The following is a 27,947-nucleotide window of genomic DNA, read 5'->3' as shown; positions in this document are numbered from 1 at the left end:
TGTTTGGGGTTCCGAGAGGAGCTGGAACATAGTCCAGGGGCTTTTAGGGTTGCAGGTTCAGAAGGTGACGTAGAGGGGAGGGAGGAAACGAGGTGGTCCCCCTCCCTCCTGGAAATAGACCCGCCGCCAGCACAGGCTCATTTGCATAGGGCCCCGCCCCCGGCTGCTCTGGATTGGCTGGCCCCGGCGGCCGACTCCCCGCGGGAGGCCCCGCCCACCCCTGCCTAAACTACCGCCCGCTCCCGGCTGCTCGGGCTGCTGAGGCAGCTTCGCTCGGGAGCGCCGGGGCGGCTGTTGGAAAAGACGGCGCAGTGAGTGCGAGAGACGGGGAGAAAGAGAAGTGGCGGCGGGAAAGGAAAGCGCGATCACCTCTGAGGAGAAGTTAGCCGGGCTGCGCAGCGGGGGGAGAGGAGGGAGGAGGAGGAGGAGGAGGAACGGAGCAAGCGAGCTAACCAGCAAGGGAACAAACCGAAGTTGGAAGGCAAGTCAGGACTGATGGGGGGGAGGGGGAGGGCGAGGTTGCGACGGTTCCCCTGAAGGGCGTCAGGAGAGACGGTTGGCTTCTTGCCGAAGCAGGGACTCCTCCCCCCCCCCCGGTTCGTGGCGCGCGGGCGACTCGGCTCCCCTCAGGCGAACTGGCAGAGTTCTCAACAGCGACTTAACGGCAGTGAAGCGGCGAAAGGGGTGGGGCGTGTCGTGTTGTAGCGGGGGTGGGATTTGGGAGAGGGATAGGGTGCAGGCCAATGGGGAGGAGCGGGAGCAGCGTGGCGGGGAGAGGAGGGGTGGGATTTGAAAGAGTGATGGGGTGCCGGCCAATGGGGAGGAGCGCGGTGGTGGGGCGTGGCGGTGGCGTTGGAATGCGAGGGGAGGGGTGGGGTCCGCGGCGGGGAGAGGAAAGTTTATGCTCGCGCGCCCCCGGCTGAGGGAGGGAGGGAGGGAGGGGTGACGTGAGAGTGGTGGAGGCGGAGCCACCACCCCGAGCCGTGTTTATTGGGAAAGGATGGGACAAGTTTCTCATGAAGCCCATAAGGAGGGTCGGGGAGCAGCTGTGTGTCTCTGCGAGACAAAGCCCCGAAAGACCGGAAATGGGAACTTTTGCCTAATATTGGTATTTAGAGGGGGAGAGGGGGCAACTACCGCATTTGTCTGTCTTTTTTACTCACGCTTAAATGCTGTTTTAGATATGAGGGCGCAGTGATGCCTGTGAAAGCCACATTGATAAATATTTATTGATAAATATTTATGGATTTATGTATCTGAAGAAGTGTGCATGCACACGAAAGCTCATACCAAAATAAAAACTTAGTTGGTCTTTAAGGTGCTGCTGAAGGAATTTTTTTTTATTTTGCTTCGACTCAGACCAACACGTCTACCTACCTGTAACTATTTATGGACTGCTATTGAGTGAATGGAAATTACTGCTTCATATGTAACTTGGCTTGCTGGCAAACCTTTATTGGTACAATAGACCAGAATAGAAATCTCGTGCACAGTTCCTACAGTCATGTGGGTAACTTGCTGGACTTGCCACTCAAGATTTTCTGATATAAGATGAATTATTAATACCTTCCAACATGGTAGCTAACTGTATTTAAGGTGCTGCCTTGAACTGTTGAAAGGTTGCAATGTTTGAGACTTCTTAGCTTAGATTAGGTCTTGTCCACACTTCCACTTGTCCTGCCTCTTCCCCCTTGTTTACCACTGAATTGTAACAAATGTCAATCAGGTTTTCTGCGGATTGACATTTATTCTGATTCAGCGGTAAATGGTGGGTTTTCCCGGGGAAAGTGGTGGGGCAAACAGAAAACCACTCAGACTTGTTTTTCTCCTTCGCTTATAACACTAGAACTTGTGAAGCTGAATATTGTAAGACAAAAGGCAGGACTTGTTCATGCAGCACATAGTTGAAGTATAGCATTTGCTCCCCCATGAGGCAGTGATGGAGACCAACTTGGATGGCTTAAAAAGAGGATTAGACAAAATTGTGGAAGAGGGGAGCTGTCAATGACTAGTAGCTCTGATGGCAGTGATCTGTCTCCATGGTCGGAGGTAATAATGCTTCCGAATACACGTTGCTGGAAGCCAAGGAAGGGAAGAGTGGTCTTGTGCTCAGATGCTGCTTGCAGGATTTCCACACACATTTACCTTTACAATGTAGCCTAGTGAGAAGACCCCCATCCCCTTTGCTCTGTACTGTACTAACAAATTGCATAAACTATTTCTTTGCAACATTGCATTTTTTTCTTTGATTGTTGAGTTGTAGGACTTTTGTCCTATTTGAATATTGTCGTATTTGAATATAGATATTCTCTTTAGTAAGAGACAAGTCTATGAAGGCATGCAGATGGGATGTTCTGGTATATTTGCTGTTTCAGTATCTGCTAATTGGACAAAATAACGTTTTTATGGAAACACATAGAAACTGCTAGTCTTGAGGGAGTCATTTTCTACAAAGCATTTATAGTAGTGTTTTTAATCTGTTGAGTGTATCTATGAAATGTTAGTTACAGTACTGAAATAAAGATGGCTCTGAGCTGTGTCAATAACTGTGTGATAAATCTGAAGTGTTCATATCTCTTAGTGGAGCTCTAGTGTGAAGCTGTACATTTATTTCTTTTGAATGCTATTGTCACAAACTTATTTAGATTTGAATTTGAACTAGTATAGTCTGCCTTATGCATTTTAATCTCCAGTTGCGGACAGGATCCATTCCGGAGGTCTGGCTGGATCCCGAGGTTTTCACAACCAGAGGACCGCTTCTGCACATTCGCATGCGGCAAAACCCGGTAAAATACTTCCGGGTTTGCTGCTTATGTATGCCGAAGTTTACGTAACCAGAGGGCTACGTAAGCGGAGATACTACAGTACTGTATTTTGGTAGTCTCTTGTTTTACTCACTGTGATTATTAGTGTAAAATGATAGGAGTTCAAAGTTAAATTTTCATTATTCTGTTTCTCTTTATTGTTAACAGATCAACATAGTGAAATATTTATACATTGCAGCTGGCAAATGTTTTGGGTATGAACAAAAGTAGTCATCTTGGAGTTTTGCAGGTATTTCCTAGTTTTGAAACCCTGCAGTTGTTTTCAGGAATCCCGGACATAAGTAGTGGAGAATCTCCAGCCTGCAGACCTAAATAGGTGCAGCAGCCCGCCCGCCCCATGTGACCTGTGAAGCTCTTTGGTCAAGCCACACCCACCTGCCCTATGTCCAGTGTGAGACACGCAAAGACATACTGGTAGCTTCCTGCTAAAGTGAAGATTGTGCTGTCTTCAGCACTTGTAAAGCCAGAGGGTTTGGCAGACACTGACAACCAGTTGATTGGTGGCACTTACAAATTACTGTGTCGTAAAAACATGGGAAGATGTTTCATCTGACATCACAATTATGTCAGATGATAAAGTTGGATAGGCCTCCGCCCACATGTCAAAATGATTTGTGGAAAACTGAGGACCTAAGGTCTTAACCAGCTGTAAATTATTCCCAACCCCTGCTGTATGTGCATACCTGGGAATAAGTCCCATTGTGCTCAAAGGACTTGTGATCTAAGGAGACAAGATTGCACCATTAGTTGCTAATTAAATGATTTTTCAGGATCAAATAGTAAAAAAAAGTTAATTCTGAAGAGAGAATAGTTTGCAAATAATATTTTATTGTACCTGAAGTTACGTTTCAGACACTGAAGCTATTACCTTTAACTGAATTAGTGTCTCGGTAGCTTCCTAGAGAGCGTTTCAGACATCACATTTTAATTTTAAACTTTTAGATCTTCCCTTAATTCATAAAATACATATATTTTTAGGGATGCTGACAACTGGTTTTGAGTCTTTTAATTATAGACTTGTATTTAATTGATTGCTTTTCAAATGTTTAATAGTTTAATTTTTACTTAAACTATATACTGTCTTTCAACAAAAATTCTCAAAGTGGTTTCCATAGTAAAATTTTAGTAGCAATTAAAACACATTTTATTTAATGTTTTCTCTATAGTTTATCTTCTGTTCCCTTTTTGTACACATTGTTCTGTGATGCAGCTTATTAAAATATACAAAAAGGAAAAGAAACTGTGTTGGTTCATAACAAAAATACACTTGAGCAACACCTTTATTTGGACAAATGAATATGTCGTAAACATCAGTTTGGATGGTAGGAGTGAGGAGACAAAGGCAGGCTTATGTTGAAACTAACAAGCCTGAATTTAGTGACTTCAAAATCAAACCACCTTTTCTCTCTCTTTCCCCTTCCCCCTGCTCAGCATCTAGCCTGATGAAGAATTCTGGAGATCAGGAAAACTTTGCTCAGTATTTTGTGACTTTCTGGTTGGTCCTAGTAAAGGCATTGTGCACTGTGGATAGTTAACAGATGCCAGACTTTCCCTTAATTTTTTTTCTTACTGTAAAGCAAAGCAAAATGCTCTCCCCTCCCCCCCAGCCTTTGAAGTACAGCAGCCAGAAAGTAAACAAATTGCTATTGCAAGAAATTTCATATGCTGTTTATATTTTAGGAATTAAGAAATTGTGGAGAGACAGACAAAAAGTGATAAACGTGATATCCTATACACGAGGATAGGAACCTGTTCAATCTGGAACATTAAAAATAAAAACATTGGAGAGAGAAATATAATGGGTGTTTTTATAGGACTTCTATTTTTAATTGGATGACTTTTTAAAGAGAGGGAAATTAGGATATGAAAACTGCAAATAATTATTTTGTATAAAATTGAGAATAATGGGAACCAGGCTTACATTAAAAATTATAGATATCCTCCTGGCTTTGAGACTGATCTGGTTCATATGATCCAATCCTGATTGATTAAGCCTGGGTATGCATGAGCTTTGTGCACATTCATCATGCTTTAAAGTTGTCTTCCTAATCTCGAATTGTTAGAAAGCCATTAAATGTAATTCATAATTTGCCATTCATGAAATGAAGTAAGTAGTGAATCGGCAGCAAAAGGATTGCATGGGCATGCGGCTCATGTATGTCCTTGCTAATTGATCATGCAAATATGGGGGGGGATGGGAAAAATACCTGCAAACAGAACTGATTTATATATTTAAAACAGTAACAAGCAAAAGCATACATATGGTAGTGATGGTTTCAACATGGCCAGTATTTTGGTGCACCTAAAAATATTACTACAGCCTTTGTTGTTGTGGCAGATGTTCTGAATTAGATGTTTCCATAGATTCATAGAACTATAGAATTGGAAGGGACCCTGAGAATCATCTAGTCCAACCCCCTGCAATGCACGAACACAGCTTTCCCAACTGAGCTATCCAGGCAGATAATCATGGAACAGTTGATAAGATTATTTTATTTTCTTAAAAAGCAACTGCAAATTATATCTGGAATTAATTTCCACTTCTGCAGTGCCATAAACAGTAGATATCAAAACAATAGTCTTATTCAGTATTTGCTTTTCTTACAGGTTGGGTGTAAACTGCTTACAACAGCTATGACACCTGCTCTTCAAGAGAAAGCAATGAAAGGGCACAGTATCTGCTTATCATCTTCCTTGTCTTCAAGAGTCATGGAGTCCAATGATGCATTAGGCATGGGAAGTACCAGACCAGTAAAAGAGAAGATGAAAGATGGTTCTGTCACAAAAATTACTTGCTCTGTGCTGGGGTTCCCCATTCCTCAAGCCAACCATAGCACTGATTGCTTTAACTTAAAGTACTTTGGTTCTCAGTCTTCTAAACACTATCCAGTATTAATGAGCCCCAGTTCTACTTTCCATGTAAGCAATAAAAATTGTGTGCAGAGGAACTCAGAAGAGCATAGCTGTTCCAAGGTGAGAAATCCATTATGTAACAGCACTAATACACACTTCAGTCAAATTATTAATTCAGAATCTGGGGAGCAGGTCAGAGGGGAAACTTTATTAGGATCAACAAAGAACTTACCTGAAATAGGAAAACTATTTGATTCATGTTTAACTGAATCCCACAATGTAGAAGAAAGGCAGCTTTCTAACTGTAAAGGGTATCAGAAGAATGGCTTTTTGAGCAAGGCATTATTTAATAATCCTGAGACAAAAAAAGGAGACCTGCTCCATCAAGTGTGTGATGATGCCCTGGAACCAAAAATGAACTACAATCCCAATACTAAAGAACAGGAGTTGAATTTTCATTTATTTCAGTGTGTAAGCAAGCAACAGGCTTTGCTCAGCCGGGCCAAAAGAACTCAGAAACGTTTGCAAATACTCTTGGCGAAGCATGTTGTCAAACACTGTGACCAGCAGATGAAATGCTTTGTGAGACGCCAACTACAGAGAATGAAAGCCTTTCATGATCCATCCGGTGTTTTGGGTGGCAGCTATCATAGATGCACCAACATTAAAATGGAAAACATAGAGGCTAATACAAGTAAAGATATACAGCGTGATTTTGATGTTTCATCTGATGAAATCAAGGTGTTTGCTCGCTCAACAGCTGGACTCCTATTTCATGCGGAAGAGAGTTTGGATTCTGATGCCACTTGTAGCAGCTCAAGTGAAGATGATGAGGAGCAGATTTCCAGAAAAGCTATGTAAGTATTAAAAGAATTGCTGAACTTCTGTGCTACAGTCCTGCATACTCAAGTTCCATGTAAATCTCTGATATCTGTGTACCTACAAGACAGAAGATGTAATATGTTAATGACAGGTTCTCCAAATACTTTATTTTTGGAGTCAATTTCACTATGTTGATAAAGTTTACTGATGTAAATGGAACTGCTCTTTGATCATAGCTTGTTATACGAGTCTAATTTTACAGTGCAGGCAATCCTTGCTTTGTGTCTGGGTTCTGTTCCAGACCCCCATGTGCGTTGGCAGGGCCAGAGTAAAGTGTTCTGCCCTGCCCCTATTCCGCCCTTTTAGTGATCAGGTCACTTTTGGGTTTGGCACTGTCGGGAGTTGCCTGTACAAGCAGCAAATCAGTGACACTATCTCAGCACCATTGAGATGTGTTTCCTGTGGCTGGAATCAACCAGCTGTGTCATATTTTACATCCATTGAAGTAGTTTTCCAAGGTGTTCCCAAACGCAGCTCATTACAGTAGTCTAAATGCAAATCATCTGGGAGTGTGGACAAAGGTGCCAGCCTATCTCTGTGCTTGAGGGCCTATAGTTGGCTCACCAAGCTAACCTGGTGAAAGGCACTTCATGCAGCTACTGCGTCTTTTATGTGTTTTATGGGACACGGTGGTGCTGTGGTTTAAAACACTGAGCCTCTTGGGCTTGCCAATGGCAAGGTTGGCAGTTTGAATCCGCGTAATGGGGTGAACTCCCGTTGCTCTGTCCAAGCTCCTGGCAACCTAGCAGTTCGAAAACATACCAGTGCGAGTAGATAAATAGGTACTGCTGCAGTGAGAAGGTAAACGACATTTCTGTGTGCTCTGGCTTCCATTACGGTATCCTGTTGCGCCAGAAGCAGTTTAGTTATGCTGGCCACATGACCTGGAAAAGCTGTCTGCAGACAAACACTGGCTCCCTCGGCCTGAAAGTGGAGATGAGTGCCACACCTCATAGTCAAATTCAACTGGACTTAATCCTGCAGGGGTCCTTTACCTCAGGCTTCCTCAACCTTGGCCCTCCAGATGTTTTGATACTACAATCCCCACCATCACTGACCACTGGTCCTGCTAGCTAGGGATCATGGGAGTTGTAGGCCAAAAACATCTGGAGGGCCAAGGTTGAGGAAGCCTGCTTTACCTTATATATATTTCATGTGTATATGTCTGGATTGCCAGTGTTGCATGGATGGTTCTCTCTTTATGATTTTATTGGCCAAATTATGCCACACTTCATGCCACAAATGCCACTTGGGCCTGGTCATCCAAGTTCATGTAAATGGATCGGTATCAGTGGCCTATGTTCTCTAGGCATTTGATTTATGGGAACCAGGAACAAGGCCTTCTCCTTGGTGGTACCAAAATTATGGAGAGTGCTGTTGCACTCATGTTCTGCTTTCAGGCATTTGATCCACATCTTGTTGGCTAACAGGATGCTGGACTAGGTGGGCCATTGATTCAGCAGGCTCTTATTATATGCTATGTTTTCAACTCCGTGCAGAAATCTGACTCACTTCTGCTCTTTCTGTTTTTAGCAGATGCTTCTAAAAGGTATTTTATGATATATTCACTGCTGTTTTAACCTGGTAAAGGTAAAGGGACTCCTGACCATTAGGTCTAGTCATGAATGACTCTGGGGTTATGGCGCTCATCTTGCTTTACTGGCCGAGGGAGCTTCCGGGTCATGTGGCCAGCATGACTAAGCCGCTTCTGGCGAACCAGAGCAGCGCACAGAAATGCCGTTTTAACCTGTTACCTGCTAATTATTGTAGCCCCAAAGGCTTCTGGGGGGAAAGTATCAGATTTGTGGTATCCTAAGGACTCTTTTCAGTTACCTTTCTAAAATAGTGATTATCTCTTCTAAACAATGTTCTGTGTTCTTCCTAGTAACTATAGATCTGACACGAAATGGCTGGTAGACAGAGCTAATGTTGGCTGTCGCTGGACATGGCTTCAAGCCCAGATTTCAGAGCTAGAATACAAAATCCAGCAACTCACTGACCTTCACAGGCAGATTCGTGCCACCAAGGTATTGTCAGTAAGGAAGAAAAATGGGTTGAAATAAAAGATTGATAAATGTTTTTTCTCTGTGTTCTGTGATTTCTGGTATCTAAGCAAAAGCCATTATGTAAAATCTACAAAGGTGAATGAAATAGTAGGCTGAGAGTTTGAGTGTTTTTGTTTGAAAGATTTGTGGTTTACGGGGGGGGGGGGGCTTGGGCAAGTGACTGTACTCATCAATCCAGCGTCTCTTATCAAAGAGCTGGAAATCCAAGACCTCAGCACATTGTAAAACCTGGGGAGGCTCATATGTATGCAGGCAGGCCTGCAGATAATCTGTTTTGCAAACTAACACTGTCCCAGAAACAAACAAGTTGCCAATATGACTAGTATAGAATTAGTTTAATGTGTTCCAAATTGTTGACCATATAAGCGTTCTAGCTGCACCTTTTGTACCAATTGTCTTCAAAGGCATTTTCATGTGGAGCAAACGACAGTAATCCAGTCTCAGTTGTAAAAAGAAGATGGGTCACTGACTACAACTCCCATCATCCCTGACCACTGGTCCTGTTAGCTAGGGATCATGGGAGTTGTAGGCCAAAACATCTGGAGGGCCACAGTATGGGGATGCCTGATTTATTGCATTTATATCCTCCTCTTCAAGGAGCTCAAGGCGGTGTCCATGGTTCTCCTCATTTAATTCTCACAACTACTCTGTGAGGTAGGTTAGGCTGAGAGGAGGGGACTGCCTTGCAAGGTTACACCCTGTGAGCTTAATGTCTGAGTGAGTGGGGAGATTTACAGCAACTTGCAGGTCTGATTGCTGAATTATAGTTAGTGTTTGTATCACATCTACACTGGCCCTCAGGATGTTTCATTTAGTAGATGAAGCTAGAAAATGATACAACAATCAGTACATAGATTTGTAAACTGAATTTTTGAACTGGAGCAGATAATCGCTATGTTAGCTGCTTGCAAAAACTGGAGTTGCAGCTTTTTTGTCATGTGAGATTATTCACCTTGTCTGTATACAGATCACACTCTGAGCTCTAAATCATTAAAGTGTTTCAGGGAGCTGCAGCAGTGTGTTTGAGAGATTACATTTGTTACACAATTGTGTTCATTTGCTGTTGTCTAGGGAATGGTGATCCTAGAAGAATTTCCAAATCCAAAAGACTTCTTGAAGAAACGAACACAATTGATGGACCATGAAGCTTTATTAAACACCACAGGGAATTCACATGCTTCCCTTGAGAGGCAGGATGCTTGGCCGGAACATGATTTCGAAATGTCACCCAGCAGTCCAACTCTGCTTCTCCGTAACATAGAAAAACAGGTATTCAAGTGAGAGTGAGCATCAGATAGAATTAGATAATTTGTAGCAAAACACAGGTACACTGTAATAGCTTATTAATAAAACAAAGTTCCATATTTCTGTAAGCATGATCAGCATAAGTTGCAGGAAGTGGGAGATGGTGTAGTGGTTTTTGTACACTGAGAAGGCATCTTGTTAGACTTGGTTTGGCAGATCTGAATTCAGAAATTTACTTTTGAAATTCACATTGTCCAGTAACAGTGTCCCCATTTCATCTATCTGTTGTGAGGATAAAATGTGATATATTTTATGTATGCTACCTGAGCGCCTTTTATGTCATAGATATAATTCATCCATCAGCAGGATAAAGTCAAACATTTCAGTTTCAGGCAGGAGGGCTGTGGAAAAAAGTCTTGGTCTTTCATTTCCCTTCCTGACTCTCCCCCTTTCTCTTGAGCTTAGTATTATTATTATTATTAATAATAATAATAATAAATTTTATTTATACCCCGCCCTCCCCAGTCAACACTGGGCTCAGGGTGGCCAATACCAATAAAATTACAATAAAACATAAAAAGCAATTAAAATACAGTGTGATATTAAAATATTGTGTGATTTGCAAAAGAGATTGTTTAATGTGACCATTGCATGAATGTGTTTTGTGTTTCTCTAGTGCAGGGGTGGGGAATTTATTTGGTGCAGTGGTTCTGAACTTTATCTTCCTTCTATCCCCATGGGCCAACTTTGACAGGCGAGTGGGACCACCTACCTGTCAAATCATCTGAAATGATAATGTCAGGTGGCAGGGCGGAAGAAAGGGTGGGGTCAAAAGAGGGTCTGCAAGTGTTGCTGATTGGGAGTGTCTGCAAAGTCCCTTGCACAGTGCTTTCCTGAGCACCAGTTGATTGCCGGGTGCTTTGGAAGCACTGTGCCTTGAATATAACCCTGAGTTCTTTAGACTGTTATTTGCTGTGCATTCAATTCAAGGTTTTCTCTTTGATTCTTCTTTCAGAGTGCTCAACTGAGTGAAATAATCAGCAGTCTGATTACTCCTCTCAATCTGTCTCCCACATCATCTCCTCTTTCCTCAAAGCCCTCTAAGCAGAAAGAGTTGGCCAATGGCATCTCTATAAGGTACGTGACACTTTCATGTATTTCATAATAACTGGACATTTAGCATTTGGGGGAATGTAATATAAAATGACTACAACTTTGTCACAATATTATAATTTAAACAAACTTGCAGCAGTTTAGTATTACAAGGCTGCAATCCTATACACACTTAGGAGTATTGCTGCAACCCTAGCACACACACACACACACCGGGTACCTGAGAGTAAGCCCACTGGAACTTAATTCTGAGTAGACATAGAATTGCATGCTAAAATACTTTTAAACTCAGTAGGGTTTGCTTGTGAGGAGATATGTATAGGATTGCAGTGTGTTTTTAAAAACTCCCTGTTTGATAATAATGAGGCTGCTGTTCAGAATGTGCTTTGAAATATATGAATTGCAAAGAGCAATTACCAAGAGTAAAGATAATAAATGTATTATTTTAACTTAATAGTTTCCTTCTATTGTAATAATGGTGATATAAGGGGTCCTTTACCTTTACCTTTATGATAATATAAAGCACATTAATACAACAATATAAAGCATATTTATAAAGTTAGTAAAACAAAATATGCATGAATTAAAACAATAGACTTAGAAAATAAGGTTGTTCATTCTTCTAAAATTCAAATAGCCATTCTATCATGCAATAGGAGAGGGTGAGAGATGAGATTTCAGTGCTTCTCCATTGGTTCTGAAGGATCAGCAAGTTTGGGCTCCTCTCCAAATTGTTCCATTCCAGCTGATCATTACCAGAACACCATAAGGAAGAACTAATGTTTGAGCTTGTTTTCTTGCTATGAAGTCCTTTTTCTTCTGTGCCATGTCTTCTGGAATGTAAGCCTTAGGAATGTTTTCTTCCTAATATTTATGAGCTGCTTTGGAAACTTTTTTGGCTGAAAAGTAGGATAAAAATGTTTTAAATAAGACATAAATTATTTTTTGTTGATTAAAGATGATTGGATTTAGATAGTGGAGTAATGAGATTAGGTAGTTTTCTAATGAGATTAAGAAATCTCAACTAAGAAGATGATTTCCCATGTTTTAAAAAGCTATTATGGTCTGTCTTTAATAATAAACTGAGGCTGTGTATCTGAAGAAGTGTGCATGCACACGAAAGCTCATACCAAAATATAAACTTAGTTGGTCTTTAAGGTGCTACTGAAGGAATTTTTTTATTTTGCTTCGACTTAGACCAACACGGCTACCTACCTGTAACTGTCTCTTTAGGTTCAACTTCGCTAAGGGTCAGGTCTCATTTCTTTGCCAGTGATACTTCTCCATGCTGTTTTTCTTGTGAATATTCATATTCACAGTTTATTGCTTGCAGAAAGTACCTGTGTGAAAGTATAGAGGAGTTATGGAGCAATGTTGGAAGGTTTAGAAATTGGGCTCCCAGCTTTAGAATTCTAGATCTAATTAAACCAATATGAAGAAGAATGTATGGACAAGCAAATCAATATACGTACATTGCCTAGAGCAGCCTTTCTCAACCTTGTTGTCCCCAGACGTTGAACTACAACCCCCATCATCCCTGACCACTGGTCTGGCCAGCTAGGGATGATGGGAGTTGTAGTCCAATAGCATATGGGGCTCCAAAGTTGAGAAGGGCTGGCCTAGAGTATATCACTTAATCCTGAGTACACATTCTGATCTTGAAGTTGGTGTATGGAACTCAAATATTATATAATATGCAGAGCTTATTTCTGACAACCTAGGATAATTATTTTGTGCTTTTCAGAGATTCAGAGAACAATGAGGAGATATCATGCACCAGTAGTTGGTTGGTTGATCAACAACACCTGAAGAGGAGGAGGAAAGAAAAGGCGAAGTTGAGAACATCGTCTGTTGCCATGATATGCACATCTGCTCGCACTAGACCACTTCAGAGTTTTCAGAGGAGAAAGCTGTATAAAATGAGCACTGCTTTCAGTTCAAACCAGCAGGTACAAATGCATTTTTCTATCTCTTTTAGAAAGTATGTTAAGGTTCCAGCCTTGTATGCCATATTAGTATGGGTGTGTATCTACTACATGTTCCAGCTCTTGTTCTGTGAGATCCTAAATTAGGGGAGGAAATTTTCAAGAAGCAGGTCAGATGCAAGGTTGACCACACATAAGGCTAAACTGGATTTCCTAAGTTGGCTTTGTTGACCACTGCGACTTCCTTTTTCTAACTAGGTGTGATGTTGGATGAAGCATTGTACATATTCATCCTTAAAAATGAAACAAATGCCAAATTTGATGATTCTAAATTATTTTTCTTTGTTACCCTATGCCTCACACATAGAGGGTACCCTGTATTGTCAGCGGCGTTTTCCCTTTGGGGGACAAAAGAATAGGAGAGAGAAGCAAGATATATTATGGATTAATTATTAAATTATTACAATGAGTTTCTTTCATGTGACCGTTTATATGAGTCCACAACTGAAAGCATCTTTCCACTTGTTGGGTCATATTCTTACCCAGTGACAGCCCACCCTGTATGGCAGTGAGGTCACTTTGACTTGCCCAGTGGGCTGGGCTCTGCTAGCAGGCCGCATTCTGCTTCATATTAGTTATTTAGGTAAAGATTTTTTACAAATGGTTTAACACTTGAGAGTTAATGTGGAAGTGTACAAGGAAGGAAAGCAGTGTAACTGAGCTGTGTTATTTGCTGCATTCAAACAACATGTCTGAGCACTGAAATGGGTTTAAGAGGTTAGCTAGGCTGAAGATACTAATCAAGAAAGGTTTTTGCTAGCGGAAATGATACGTCTCTGCAGATAAAAACAGTGTCTTCACTTAGCTTCTACTGAAGCCAAGAAAGTGAGGCTAACATGAAATTATAGCCCCCCCCCCCCACCAACAAGGAAATGCAATCTGATTTTACTACACTGTCAGCATCATTTGTACAATACTATACTGCCTTGTTACTTTTGACATCAAACTTGAGAATTTGTACATGAAGCAGCAGTATTGTAGTCCACACTTTCCACCTAATATATAGGTCTGGACAAAAACGGCAACTGAAAACTATCATACTTTGCTAAATCAAAGTGCTGTATATAATGCATGCTTTGAAAAGCAGAACTTGGCATGCAAGTAAACCCTATTGAATCCTATATTGTTTGCTACAGAAGCAATGACAAGAGCTGTTGGAGGACACAGAGAGGCAAATTCCAAGACAACTCTCAGTTGCATTTGGGCTTCAGAAATGTGGGAGCACATGATCTAAGTCGGGACCATAAGCTACAGTTACTCTTGCTGCCATCAAAAACTTGTAATTGCTAGCTATTTTCTGAGTCATAGCCAAAGGTTTTAGTAATTTGGGAGTTTATTGAAGATTGAGTTATGTGTTTGTGTGTGTTAAACACACATTTACGTATATGTAGACATTAATAGATGTATTTGTATGTATGTAAATGTAACTGTTTAAGCCATCCAAGCTCTTAGAAACATGGCATAATTTTCATACAAAATGCATTTTGTTTGTACAATAAAACAAAACATTTCATATTTGAGTTTCTTAAAGGTGATGAGAGCATAAGGTTCCCCCCCCCCAATAGAACACTTACCTCTGAGGAAGTATGTTGCCATCTAAATATGCTGTTTCTTTTTGGACTATTTATTTACTCACAAAAGCTTACACAGCTGGCAGTGCTCAAGTTTAAAGGAAATTAAAAAGCTATATCTTCTTTTTTACTTTTTTTAAAAAAGATTTTTGCTGTTCCAGCTTAGTTTTCTTCTTCATAGGCTCAGAAGTGCCTTAAGCTGATCTGTGTTAAATTAAGATTCGACCTAACATAAACAGCTGCAAATAACTGAAATAAATATTTAATTTGGAAAATTCTGCTTTGCTGCTCTTGGTGCAAATAATCTTAAATAAATGAATAGCTTTCTCAGTAAAAAGGAAAGGGAAAAAAAGGTCAGACCTATACTTAACATTTGTCTTCACCTAAAAGTAGGGGGGGGTAATTTTCACCTGTTTACAATCAAGCAGGATGGTGTCCAATGCTGGCTGTTTACTAGCAGGACAGGAGAGAGAGGCAATTTTGCATGTTCCATCTCCCTTGCACTCCAAAGGATCCCTTTTCAATATTGTTTGCATTTCTAATTAAAAGCTAAAGGTTGCAATTGCAGCTGACTGAAGATCTCTCATTGCAGTCAGAAGCAAGCACCACTGAGTTCAGCGAACCTTGCATCCAGGAAACTATATATAGTTTGCAGTCATGTTGATCCTCTTTTAAAATTGTTTTATTGATTTTTTTCAAAATAATTTGAGTGATAATCTGTGTAAAAGGGTGCCATATCACTATAAAGTTAGTATCTGCTCCTTTTCTGGCTAATGCCTTGACTTCCTTTGTTAATTTTTTAGAGATTGCCAATGTCCATGCTTTCTGTTTCCACTGTGATAATTCCAAATGTTCTAGGGACTTTCAATTTTGAGCGATAGGATGTCTAGTAGCTACAGTGGTACCTCGGTTTATGAACACAATTGGTTCCGGAAGTCTGTTCATAAACTGAAGCGTTCATAAACTGAAGCGAACTTTCCCATTGAAAGTAATGGAAAGTGGATTAATCCGTTCCAGACGGTCCGCGGAGTAACCGTTCATAAACTGAAGCGAACTTTCCCATTGAAAGTAATGGAAAGTGGATTAATCCGTTCCAGACGGGTCCACGGAGTACTTAAACTGAAGCGTTCATAAACTGAAGCATGGGTGTAATTGGTTCCGGAAGTCTGTTCATAAACTGAAGCGTTCATAAACTGAAGCGAACTTTCCCATTAAAAGTAATGGAAAGTGAATTAATCTGTTCCAGATGGGTCCGTGGCGTTCATAAACCGAAAATTCATAAACCGAGGTGTTCATAAACCGAGGTTCCACTGTATATCAAAAGGAAGGTGATTAGTTCTTTATTTAAAGATGATAACAGTATCATCTTTAAAAATTGATACGGTAGCAGAACCAAGGTTGTGGTGCAAATAACATTTTGGTTTGTAATCTGGCCTATTTCATTAACAGAATTGTTCCAAAATAGTTGCAGTTTATCATATGCCTACCACTTATGAATAGTTGTTCTCCTTTCCTTACACTTTCTCCAACAGAGAGGAGAAATGGTTTTATTGATGTAGTTGCACGGGTCTGTGTAAGAGTTGAGAATGTTTACTTTTACACATGTGGATACTGATTTTTTTTAGCCCACAAGCTTTGCCAGTCTGCCTCTTCAAATTACGGTTTCTAAATCTGATTCCCAAGTATGTTTTATTAAATTTGTTTGGTCCAATTGTATGTCATGTACTATTTTGTCGATTATTGATAATACATGTTCAGATTCTGCATTAGTATTCATAATTAGAATTTCAAATGGAGTCAGAGGTCTAGAAGGATATGCGATAACTGTTGGACTTGCCAAAAAGTGTGTAATTTGATGCATATTCAGCCAATTCCCAATGTTTTGTCTAGCTTTACATATTGTTTGTTCTACTCTCCTTTCAAAAGTTTCTTGAGCAGTCATGCTGATCCTAATAAATTTGGTATTGTGCTGCTCTTTGGTGAGTGTGCAAGCTCACACATACCGTAGTATTTAAGGATGTGGGTTGTGGCTTTGTGAAATGTAACTTCAAAATTTGACACTACTTGACATTCCATATGACAAGTAGAATAAATTGGAGCCTGCCCAATATATTCGCCTGCAGGTTGATCTTAGGTGACTTTTAAAGGAGTTAAGAAATTCATGGAGGATAAAACTACCAGTCATTATTAGTCATGATGGGGGAGCAATAGCAGGAGGGGACAATTGCTTTCATTGGATTTTTGGGGTAAATAGAATGGAAGTTATTTTGGATAGAGCACTTGGCACATCTTTTACCTTTTCTGAGAGATGGGAAGCAGCAATTGCCTCTTTTCCCCAGTATCCTAGGTATGTGCTGTGGTATCTTAACACCTGGGAGGGACTTACTCAGCCTGTCACCTACATCATGAAACTGTGTCTACAAGATGACCTCATGATTGTAACATCAGCCTAATTGTTATTACTATTTCCCCACATCCTTCTCCTGTTTCCAAATATTCTTTAAGGGCAGCCACATATGATTTGTGTTACGTTTATCTGATCTAGATGTAAGTAGGATATGTAGAACAGGCATAGCTAGTGCACAGCCTATCCAAAACTGGCTGTAAACCCTATCCAAAACTGGCTGAAGAATACCCATCTCTGGACCAGTAGTCCCGCTGTCTTGTCCAGCTTGAACTTCAATCTGTTGACACGGTTTGCTATAGAATGTGAACAAGCTTTAAAAAGTTTTAAATCTGTGTGCCACCTTGCAGGCTATGCAACTGAGAGATACCTTGTTTAATACAGAAGAGGTGGTCCCAGCCTCCACGTGGAGTACATATGAATTGAGCACCAAGCCCAGGACACAAAAACAACTCATGTTAGAATTGGACACCTCATTCCATCCTGTCTTATCATTTCCTTCTGGTAAGTGGTTGCTTCCTATCATATGTACAGCAGAATATCTCTTTTCTTGACTATTTTTTATTATACTGTATTTTCTGTATTCCTTCAAGGCAGTGTCAGTCTCCCCCTGCCCCCATTTTGTTATTGTAAGTACTCTCTGAGGCAGTTAAGAGAAATAGTAACTGTTACTAGGGGAGCTTCATGGCTTTGTACACTCCACTTGGCATTTTCTCCACAAAACTAGCAATACAGTGGTACCTCGGGTTACAGACACTCCGCTAACCCCAAATTGTACCTTGGGTTGAGAACTTTACTTCAGGATGAGAACAGAAATCACATGGCGGCAGTGGGAGGCCCCATTAGCTAAAGTGGTACCTCAGGTTAAGAACAGTTTCAGGTTAAGAACGGACCCCAGAACGAATTAAGTTCTTAACCCGAGGTACCACTGTACCTACATAGTGGAGAATAGGCCAGACTTCATAAATTAGCCTTTGAAAATAGGCATGCAGTGCACACGTAAGTGAATAGATTTTGGGGGTTGTTGTTGTTTAGTCATCTTAGTCGTGTTCGGCTCTCCGTGACCCCATGAACCAGAGCATGCCTTGGAAACTCTCACTTCCTTCTCAAAGCTTCTCCTTTTTTTTATTTCCATGGAGTTTTCATGGCAAAATACTGGAGTGGGTTGCCAGTAGATTGCAATTAGATGATTTATATTTCTTTACATAGATTGAATCTCTATTTTTCAGATACTTCTCTTCATGTACACTTTAAAACACTGCTCAAGAATTATGAGGTCAAAGGTGAATCTGCCCATGGTTTAGAGTTTAAAATGTCTCCATCAAATGGTATGCAGTACATAATTTTGACTGTATTTGTTTCAGAATTTACTATTTGACATGGTTTTGTTGATTTTTCTCCACTGTACTTTTTCTTTTTTTACTGATGGTGAAGAATTTTCACGTTGTAATTTAATGTGCGAATAGAAAAAATACATGTTTTTCGAAAGAGGGGTTCCAGATTTTCTAAATGGGAATAGGAATGCAAAAACTGAATTAGAAATAAAAAGGAAAAAAATACCTCAGTGGGGTGGTTGGTGAGTTTTGGTTCCATGGTGACCAGGGAAGCACCTAAAGCTCTAATTACTGTATAATAATAATTAATAATTTTATTATTTATATCCCACCAATCTGGCTGGGTTAGTTGCTGCTGCTGCCCCCTGAACATTCATGAAAGTTACAGTTAACCAATTTCATTGTAAGATGTGTTTCTAGTAATCATGCTGATTTTATGTTAATTGTAGGCATCTAAAACAAGCCCATAATGCATTTCTGGCTCATAGTGTATTGAACATGTTTCTGACTAAATGTTGGGAATGTAGACACACAATGAGGCAGAGCTATCCAAGTCCTCAATTGATCATGCTAGAACAGGTTTTTTGAGGTAGAGGTGGGAGCTTTTCACTGCTGTGGACTTTCCAGCGGCATCTGCGTAGACCATGGGCAGGTAGAACCTTCTGTTGGCAGTATACCTACTGGAGAATGACCCCAAAATGGGCTGGGGAGCAAACATAGCTGCGCTAGTTGTGGATCCACTGGATCCTAATACTGTATGAGCCAGCTGCTGGCAATGATCTGGGGCTCTCTGTTGAACCACCCTAGAGCTAGTGTAGCATGAAATGATAAAGGAAAATGAGAAAGGGGTTTTTCTGCCTCCCCTCCAACCTTTGCCCTTTAAGGCATGCACAGTGTGGTACTTGGCTAAGCAGCACCGCTTCCCAACAATAGTTTGGGTTGCTCTGTAAGTCATGGAAGAATGGACGAAATCCATTGTATTTTGAAGTTTACATGAATGGTGTATTATCAGAATGTATGGCCTTCCTTTAAACTGAGAAGAAACAATAGTAAGATAGTGCTTATTTTGTTGTAGAATATTTTCATTATAAAGGTCCTCCTCAACAGTGGATCTGTGGATTTGAATCCAGTTCCAAACATCAGACTGTGTCAGAAATATCTGAACAGCTGCTAGAGGGAAGAAAGAAAAGACATTTAAGTGAGACATTGATTGGTAAGTTGCCTCAGCTGCCAGGAGGTCAGGTAAACAACAAGTCCCCACCATACTGTCCACTTCTGTCCACAAGAAGAAAGTAACTGTCTGCAGTGCAATCCTGTACATCTCTATTCAGAAGTAAGTCCCATTAAGTTCTCTCGGACTTGCTCAGAGGGAAGAGTGTATAGGATTACAGTGGTACCTCTACTTACGAATGTTTCTACTTACGAATGGAGCTCCGTCCGCCATCTTGGATGCGGATTAGATAGGATTTTTTCTACTTACGAATTTTTAGATAGAGCTGCTTCGACTTACGATTTTTTTCGCCCAATGCATTCCTATGGGATTCGACTTACGATTTTTTCGACTTACGAATGTGCGTTTGGAACGCATTAAATTCGTAGAGGTACCACTGTACAGCCTCAAATGAATGTTTTGTTAAATTCTTGAGGATTGCATTCCAGCTGTAGAAACCATGTGGTACCGTGGAGAATAACTTTTATCAGCTTCCTTTTAATACAGCAATAGGTGGGCATATGTTTGCATTTATACAGATAAGATTCTGGTGATGAACTCACTAACAGCTTCACTGTCACCCCTTGTTATGTTCCATATACTTTTATTATAACAGCATGTGGAGCAGCTAAGTCGTAATTGTAATAGTTGTTCAGAAATTTTATTCGTTACATACAACTTCATTTTCTAAAAGATAACAGACTCTTCTCCTTTTCTTTCTTTTGTGTGGCAGGAGAAAGTAATAAGAGATGTGAAGCATTTTCCTTTCAATGTGCAGAGCCAGAATCCCAGAGTCCTTTTACAGGAGCAGCCAATGGAGACATGATGTCTAGATCAAGTCATAGTATATCAACACAGGTATGCTAAAATTATTGTACTGGAAGATTAGCAGTCTAAACCAACCTTCTCCCACCTGGTGCCCTTCATATATATTTTTTATTGAAGCTCCCATCATCCTGGCCATTGACCATACTGGCTGGGTCTCAGGAGAGTCAGGTAGGGTGAGTCTAGAGGGGCTGATCTGCTTCAGATAATGTGTTGCAAAGTATAAATTACTCTTTCAACAGCTAAATCAGTATGCAAATCCTGACAGTTGGAGAACAATACAGCTGTGCCCTCTGGCAGCTGCAGCTCCAGCATGGTCCCTGTTTGCATGAAAGCCATGATACATAGTTGATAAGGCCATGTTGGCTAAGTCCGATGGATAACAAGGGTGCCAAGTTGAGGATTGTTGCTGTCTCAGCACCATCCTTTCCTTGGTGGCTTCAGTGTCTCTCTTTACCATAACTCGAGATATTAGGGACAATATAAGGGATAAAAGTTGTGTTCTAAAAAGAAGTTAGGACCCTTGTTCATTTGTGTACAGCACTTATACCTCACCCTTTAGTAAAACAAAAAACAAAAACTCTCAGAGCGGCTTACCAAAACAAGCTCCAAGACAGTCATTGCCCTCAGGCTCACAGGCTAAAAAGACTTGATAGAAGAGGAAAAGGACTAGGAGGAAGAAGCAAGTTCCAGCACTAATTCTTAGTTATAGCTGACATCAGTGACATTTCAGGCTGTCTTGTCCTTGTCTATCCTTCCCGTGAATCACTCTTCCCACTAGACCAGATGTTAGGAGCAAAGCTGGTGATGTCTAGGTAAGGAGGAAATGGCAGCTCTGGCACACAGTTCTTCTCTTGAAAAGCAGACTTGATGGCAGTTATGCCTAGGGCTTGCCGATCAGAAGGTCGGCGGTTTGAATCCCCGCGACGGGGTGAGCTCCCGTTGCTCGGTCCCAGCTCCTGCCCACCTAGCAGTTCGAAAGCACGCCAAAGTGCAAGTAGATAAATAGGCACCGCTCCATTGGGAAGGTAAACGGCGTTTCCGTGCGCTGCTCTGGTTTGCCAGAAGCGGCTTTGTCATGCTGACCACATGACCCAGAAGCTGTACGGCGGCTCCCTCGGCCAGTAACGCGAAATGAGCGCCGCAACCCCAGAGTCGGTCACGACTGGACCTAATGGTCAGGGGTCCCTTTAGCTTTAAGACTCCTCACAGGAGGGCACTCGATGGATTTACAACAAAGCCAATAAAAAAACATTTTACCTCTGGCTTTGATAATTTATTACATCAGTTTGTATTTTCATGAATTGATGGTTATATATTAGTTTTAAACCAGAGCTTGTTTACAATACTGACATTTATCTGTTGGGATATAGTTTCAAAAATTTCTGATCAGCTTTTAAAAACTCAAATATTCAAGCTCTCCTTGAGTATTAAAGATGGTTTTCTAGCTAGTTCTGTGCACTGAAGTTTATTTTTGACTTTGTGTGTCTAATGCCATCCAATGTATAATGAAATGATTTTTGCACAGCTCAATTCAAGACGTAGACTGAGAAGTGAGAGCTCCTATGATATAGATAATATTGTTATACCTATGTCACTCGTGGCACCGTCCAAGCTGGAGAAACTACAATATAAGGAAATTCTCACTCCAAGGTACAATTAATTTTTGTCCATTCATAAGACAGTGTGAAGCTATTTTTTGCTAGGGCCATACTCAACGTTGAAAGTACATTTGAGCCAGACTAGGAGGCCAAATTGCAAATGTTTCTTATTTCTAGAAAAACACATATTTTGATGATGTGGAGAGGAGGTAACTCAAAAGGGCAAAGTGGTATTCAGGAGGACAGCTTTCTTTTGCCACTTTCTTCTGCAGCAATGAAACTGCCACAATGCATCAGAACAGGCCAGGTGTACGCTGGCATACATGTCTGAGTGTACATGCACTATATTCCTCCCAGTGGGATATGTTCTGGAATACACATTCAAGAATGCATCAAAACATTCTGATAGAACTGTAGCTGTTACAGGATTTCTCTGTGAAAGCAGTCTGGCTTTGCTTGCCCTTAACTGGCATCACCAGAGAGCCAAATCTTGATTAGTTCCATAACATCGTCATGATTCCTGACTGGACAGGACTGTAGTCAATGAGGAGCTGACCTGTTTTTGTTTTATTCTGTTACATTAAAAATGATGCCAAAGCATCAGTAGATCAGGAAATTACGCCTGCAAACAAGAGTGAAAAGCAGTATTAAAAAACTGGAAGGTAGGGTTCAAAAGGCCATGAAAGCATATTATTTGCCATTAGATTAGAACAAACATTTTAAAGTCTCGTGCTGGAGCCAGATAAATTACGTAATTGTGTCACTGATATCAAAAGCTCTTTAAGTAGTGAAAGCAAAGAGTCTTGATTTTTGCATATGAGGCTTCTTCAAATGTGTTTAGATGAAGTTGCTTTGGTCCATGTCCAGAATTTGTTGAAAATCATCATCATTCATAGGTACATGTCAATACTAGATTAAATATGTGCATTTCTCTGCTTTTCAAGTATACACCAGTAAGTTTTGACTGTCACATTTAGTTAACCAATTGTAGCTCACTTTGCCCATAAAGCAACCAACTTTATAGTACTTAGAGGAGGCAGATGAGCAAAATAGTAGCTAGAGAGGGTCCAATGAGAAGTTCCTATCAGCTTATAGTCAATGGATTTAAACTAGACAAGCACTAACCAGACACAGAAATTCAATTATTTCATTTGTTGAATTAGTGTATTTGTACTGTTTACTATGCAAAATTATTTTTCACAATGTGAAAGAGATGAATTGTGCATTGAGGAATCTCTTTCATCAACAGCTGGAGAATTGTTAATCTTGAGCCTTTGGGAAGCCTGCATGAAGATGAAGACAAGGTCGGTTGTGTTTCCATCAATCTGATAATTTATAATATTGCTTTTGTTTTATAGCCAGTAGTTTTGTAGATCTCTTAGAGCTGGAAACTACCCCCCAAAATAATAATAATAATAATAATAATAATAATAATAATAATAATAAACAGTATCCTCGACACACACTTGCATGTTTATGGTACAAGCAAGGAAAGAAAACAATAAGATCAGAATGTTTTGTATGAATGTTTTCTTAAGGCATTGGCGAACTAGTGCTTGAAACTTCACAAAAATCAGTTACATCAACCTTGTGCAGAAGTACACCTTGAATGACCCCAAAGCCAATTTCACTTGTAACATCTGCTGTTAAAATCTGGCTGAAATATCTTTGCTGAACAAGTTTTTTTTATGGGTTATTGGAGAACAGCATATGTTCCTGCTTCAGTCTTTCAGGTGGGAAACCCAGTCAGAATCAAGTAAGCAGTCACCCATTTCTTAAAATTTGCTTGCCTGTATTGCAGAGTTATCATGTTCCTCCTTCAGCTGAAAATAGTAATTTAATGATTGACATCTATTTAGACAGGGCTGCTGTATCACATGCACTGCCATATTTCACAATTAGGCAATGCAAAAAGTAGAGTACAGCATGCACATTTAATAAATAATAATAAAGCCACACAGGGAAACAAACCTAGATTTAAATATTCACGGACGCCAGGAAGGTGCAGGTCCTGCAAGTCCTAAATACAGTCCATTGAACAACCCTACAGTAGGCACAGGCAAGAACTCTGATACAATGGTTTACCTAAATCATTTACTTTTAAGTTTGGTTTTATAGTTATCACTGCTCTTTATGCTTTTGGTTTCCCCCCGACATGATTTCTCCCCTCTCCCAACAGCACCCGAGCTATGTGTATGTCAGCCTGTGAGTGTATTTCATGCCTCTGATGAAATAAGCCCACTCCACCCAGCTCTGCCCCATTTCATGACGTCTTTATGATGTATTGGGGCTACTTCAGGTTTGGTGCAATCGTGCATCTAACACACCTAAACCGGGAGTTGCCTGTACAAACAGCTTCATGTATCACTAAAATACACATGTTCTGACCAGAAATTGACCAGTATCAGTTTCACATATAAACATTTTAAAGTAATGCCTTGCCTTCTGCTCTACTGTGCCCAAGATAGTAAAACAACCTGTGAAAGAAACATTGGTGTTTTATTCTTACCAAAAAAAAATAACGTATGTTCTAGAGATGTGCCGTTTAAATTTGTATTGCTATAAAATGTGTTTTATAGACATACATCTAGGTTGTTGCTTTTTTGCAGTTTATGTTGATGGGTTTGATTTCCTTTTGTTTTTCCCCACAAACGTTTATGCTACAATAAATTTTGCTAGGCTTTAAGGTGCCACAAGACTCTGGGCAAGATCCAGCATCACGACAGTTGATACATCATTTCCCCTCTTCCCCTTATAAACAATGTTTATAATCTGGGCACTTTAATATTTAGGCAGAAGATCTGTCAGATGATGCCTATGCTTCGCGTCATGCAAACTACGAAGACAAAGAGAGAGCACGCTGGTCGCTGTGGCAACAGTGCCGATGGCCAAGAAGGAACAGGCAGGTTGATACCTATATAAGAGAAATGGTTTAGTCATGTTGGCCAAATCATCTGGAAAGCTGTCTTTGGACAAATGCCGGCTCCCTCTGCCTGAAGCAAAATAAGTGCTGTGGTCCATAGTCACCTTTGACTGGACGTAACCAAACCAAACCAATCAGTGTACACAACATGATATTTTTCTGGAACTATTATTGCTCAAATAGCAATATTAAAATTTCACTAAAATATATTGCATGATTCACACACAACTTTGAATAACTAAGTAAAGTGTTTATTAAATGCTGTTTAATGCCCTGTCCCAGTAAAGATTAAAGAAAAGGATGTGGTAAGACAGCACCACAGGAGAGTCCTACACTTTGCTACTCTTATAAGCAAGATTTCTTATACAGGCAACTTCCCATTTATGCACATTCAAGGCATGCAGGATTGCACACATTGCTGCAAACCTAGAAGTAGCATGAAAAAGGGCAAAAATTGCCCTAAAAGAGTGCAAAAATGAAAATAATGCCTGGCAATCCTACAAGCCTTTTCAAGTGCAATTCCACGAGCCTTTGCACCAACCTCAGGCCTGTGGAAAGTTGGAGTTTTAGCAAGGAGGTTTAGAGGGAGCGATTGTAGTGGAGTTGGGCTTTTTAAAGGGATTTTCAAGGGTTTCCAGAGGTTTAGAGGTGGTTTGCAGGCTTTTTCAATGGTATTCCCAATAGATGTGATTTCACTTAAAATGTATGATGCCTTGGAATGTAAAGCCCACATAAATAGGGAATTGTCTGTATACAGATGTCTGCATTCAATATTTGGGGTTTCTTTTCAGAATATTAATATGACAGCATCTTATTTTCCATTAGATGGTTTCTGTTTGGAAAAAAAACTGGAGCTTTATTTTGTCTCATTATAGAACATATAGCAGAAGTTCTGAGGGACAAGATCCAGCATTGAAAGAAAAACAAGGCAACTCTGATTTTATATCTGATTTTTCTGAAAGCATTGCTGACACTACTTCAGAAATCCACAGTTCTCTCTGCTTGAGGGAGTCAGAGTCTTCAGAAAGAAACCAAAAAACAAAGGTAAAATATATATATTTAGTAATAGCTGGGTGTGTTGATTTGAGTCCCACTGACAGAAGGGACAAAAACCTGCTATCGATAAACATTTTTGTTTTTAAATTATTTAACATTATATGCATTAAAAGTGTAAAATTACTTTAAAGGTCCACATTGTGGTGATGGGTTTTTTTTAAAAAAAGAAATATTATTAACAAATTTAAGCTAATATTTTTTTGTTGAATTATATACTGTTTTTAATTATGCTATGTAGCAGTCACTAATAATGTGAGCTAGAAAATCTCTGGTCATCCCTTACCTCAGTCCTGAACTCACTTATGGGGTGCAATACTACACATCTAGCCCAGTGGGGCTTGCTTCTGAGTAGACATGTATAGAATTACCCTGCATGACTAAAATCAAATGCACTTTCCTTTAAGTAAGTCCCATTAAACATAGTAAATTTTGTTCTGAGAAGACATGGATTGGATTGCAAAAGGCCTCGAGAGAGGCACTAGTTCTTCGTTTCATAACCTTCGTCAAGATAATGTTAGTCTGGGAGGTCTGGAGCAGGCAGAAAGGTTGTTTGTACTACAGAGAGAATATGTGAAGAACATCAACATTATTTTTTTGTTAATTCAAAGACTGTTCATAAAGTGGAAGATAAACAATGTTAAGAAAACACTGCTTATTTTCAGTTGCATTCACCTCTTCCTCTTTCTTTCATTCCTTTCAGTCTGTTCTTTGGGAACGTCGATCTTTTCCACTAAAGGCTGAAGAAGCAGGTGCTTTACTATGCCAAGATCAGATAACTGATCAGCACGAGAATTCAGAGGTGGCCATCCCCAGTGACTTTGACTGTACCTCACATGCTGCCTTCAGTTTACCAAATAACCAGCCACAAAAGAAAAGCTCTCCCAATGAGCTGGAAGAGTACAACCAAGTTGACTTGGGAATTGGCTGCATGAAAAAACAGAGGTGACAGAAAGTAATGCGGTTCATCAAGAAAGCTAACCAAAGTGAAAGAATGCGTAAGGTGAAAATATTTTAATGCTCCTAAAAGTGTTAACAGCTTTTGACTCACAGTATTTTAAATTAAAACACAGATTTTGTCTTTTTTTATATAGTTTTGACAGGCAGGATAAGTGCCCAAGAGATGTAAAGACTGAATGCTCTTAAACTGCAACCACCTTTGCCTGCATATCTGAAAGGATGACCTATTTTAAATGTACGTATGGTTGCTGTGCAGCAGAATAAGGTTTTTTTCTCCATAGCAATGCAACAATTTTAACTGAACACAGAAAAAGCTACCCAAGAAGTTGTTTTTGTAAGTGGCAGGAGCACAATCGTCCTCTGTCCTTGTAAGGAAACTGGTTTGCCCAGTGATACATCAAGCATTGTAAATGTGATGAATGGTTACTGGAGAAAGACAAAAAGTTTTATATGAAGAAAAATCAGTTGAAATAATTGATTTTCTTAATTTCACAATGGATCTGTTTCATTTTTGAGTGCCAGGGAAAGACTAAGAATTAGAAATACTATAATTTAGCTACTTAGCTTTTTTATTACAACTTATTTTAAACACTTTGTCTAGCCTACAAAAACTAGGCAATAGCAATGTTTTAGATACTGAGGGAAAACCAAATTATTTTCATACTCAAATTCCAAAATGCAGTTTGTGGAATGTTACCTGCATGCTCCCGTGATGCTAAGTGTTGAAAAGCAGTAGAGGCTTGCCATATACATTCATGATGCTAATGCAATAAGACTCTATACTGCTGTGAAACCAAATAGCTCTTCTGTGAGGAACTGTTGAAGGTTTTAAGAAAAGCCCAATTGTTAAGCAAGCTTTTCTTCAATGCCATGTCCAATTGTAGTTCCCCCACCCCACCCCAGACTGGAAGTACGCTGGATATTGTAAAAATGTTCAGTTGCATTTCTACAGTACAGACTGTTAAGATTGTAGTTTACTGCAAATTTGGTTTTTAACTTTTAAAAATACTTTTTGTCCAATTAATTAAATTTTTAATCTTGTCTCTGACACAACTATTTTCAATGCAAGTTTTTAAAATTAAAAAATTATTTCTGTA

The 27,947-nt window shown here is 40.0% G+C and overlaps 1 protein-coding gene across 8 annotated transcripts; it reads left to right on the top strand.

The window, feature by feature from the left end:
• The first annotated feature begins 247 nt into the window (after positions 1-247).
• KANSL1L (KAT8 regulatory NSL complex subunit 1 like) lies at positions 248-27,947 on the top strand. 8 transcript variants are annotated; one of them, XR_009558501.1, is made up of 17 exons: positions 333-481; positions 2,973-3,054; positions 5,433-6,535; positions 8,446-8,587; positions 9,698-9,895; positions 10,887-11,008; positions 12,729-12,933; positions 17,295-17,448; positions 18,174-18,272; positions 19,354-19,491; positions 20,222-20,346; positions 21,842-21,966; positions 23,164-23,218; positions 24,707-24,816; positions 25,713-25,881; positions 26,594-26,893; positions 26,985-27,947. XR_009558501.1 is itself a non-coding variant. In XM_060282249.1 (16 exons), the coding sequence occupies exons 2-16, from the start codon at positions 3,022-3,024 to the stop codon at positions 26,837-26,839; spliced, it is 3,024 nt and encodes a 1,007-aa protein (XP_060138232.1). In that variant the 5' UTR covers positions 333-481; positions 2,973-3,021; the 3' UTR covers positions 26,840-27,947. The 8 variants fall into 8 exon arrangements, 2 of the variants coding, with proteins under 2 accessions (XP_060138232.1, XP_060138243.1); XR_009558504.1 differs by lacking the exon at positions 333-481 and adding an exon at positions 979-1,108; XR_009558506.1 differs by lacking the exons at positions 333-481; positions 2,973-3,054 and adding an exon at positions 248-311.

Source organism: Zootoca vivipara, chromosome 1 (assembly GCF_963506605.1).
Source record: "Zootoca vivipara chromosome 1, rZooViv1.1, whole genome shotgun sequence".
NCBI lineage: Eukaryota > Metazoa > Chordata > Lepidosauria > Squamata > Lacertidae > Zootoca > Zootoca vivipara.
This window is presented reverse-complemented; position numbering and strand designations above follow the sequence as displayed.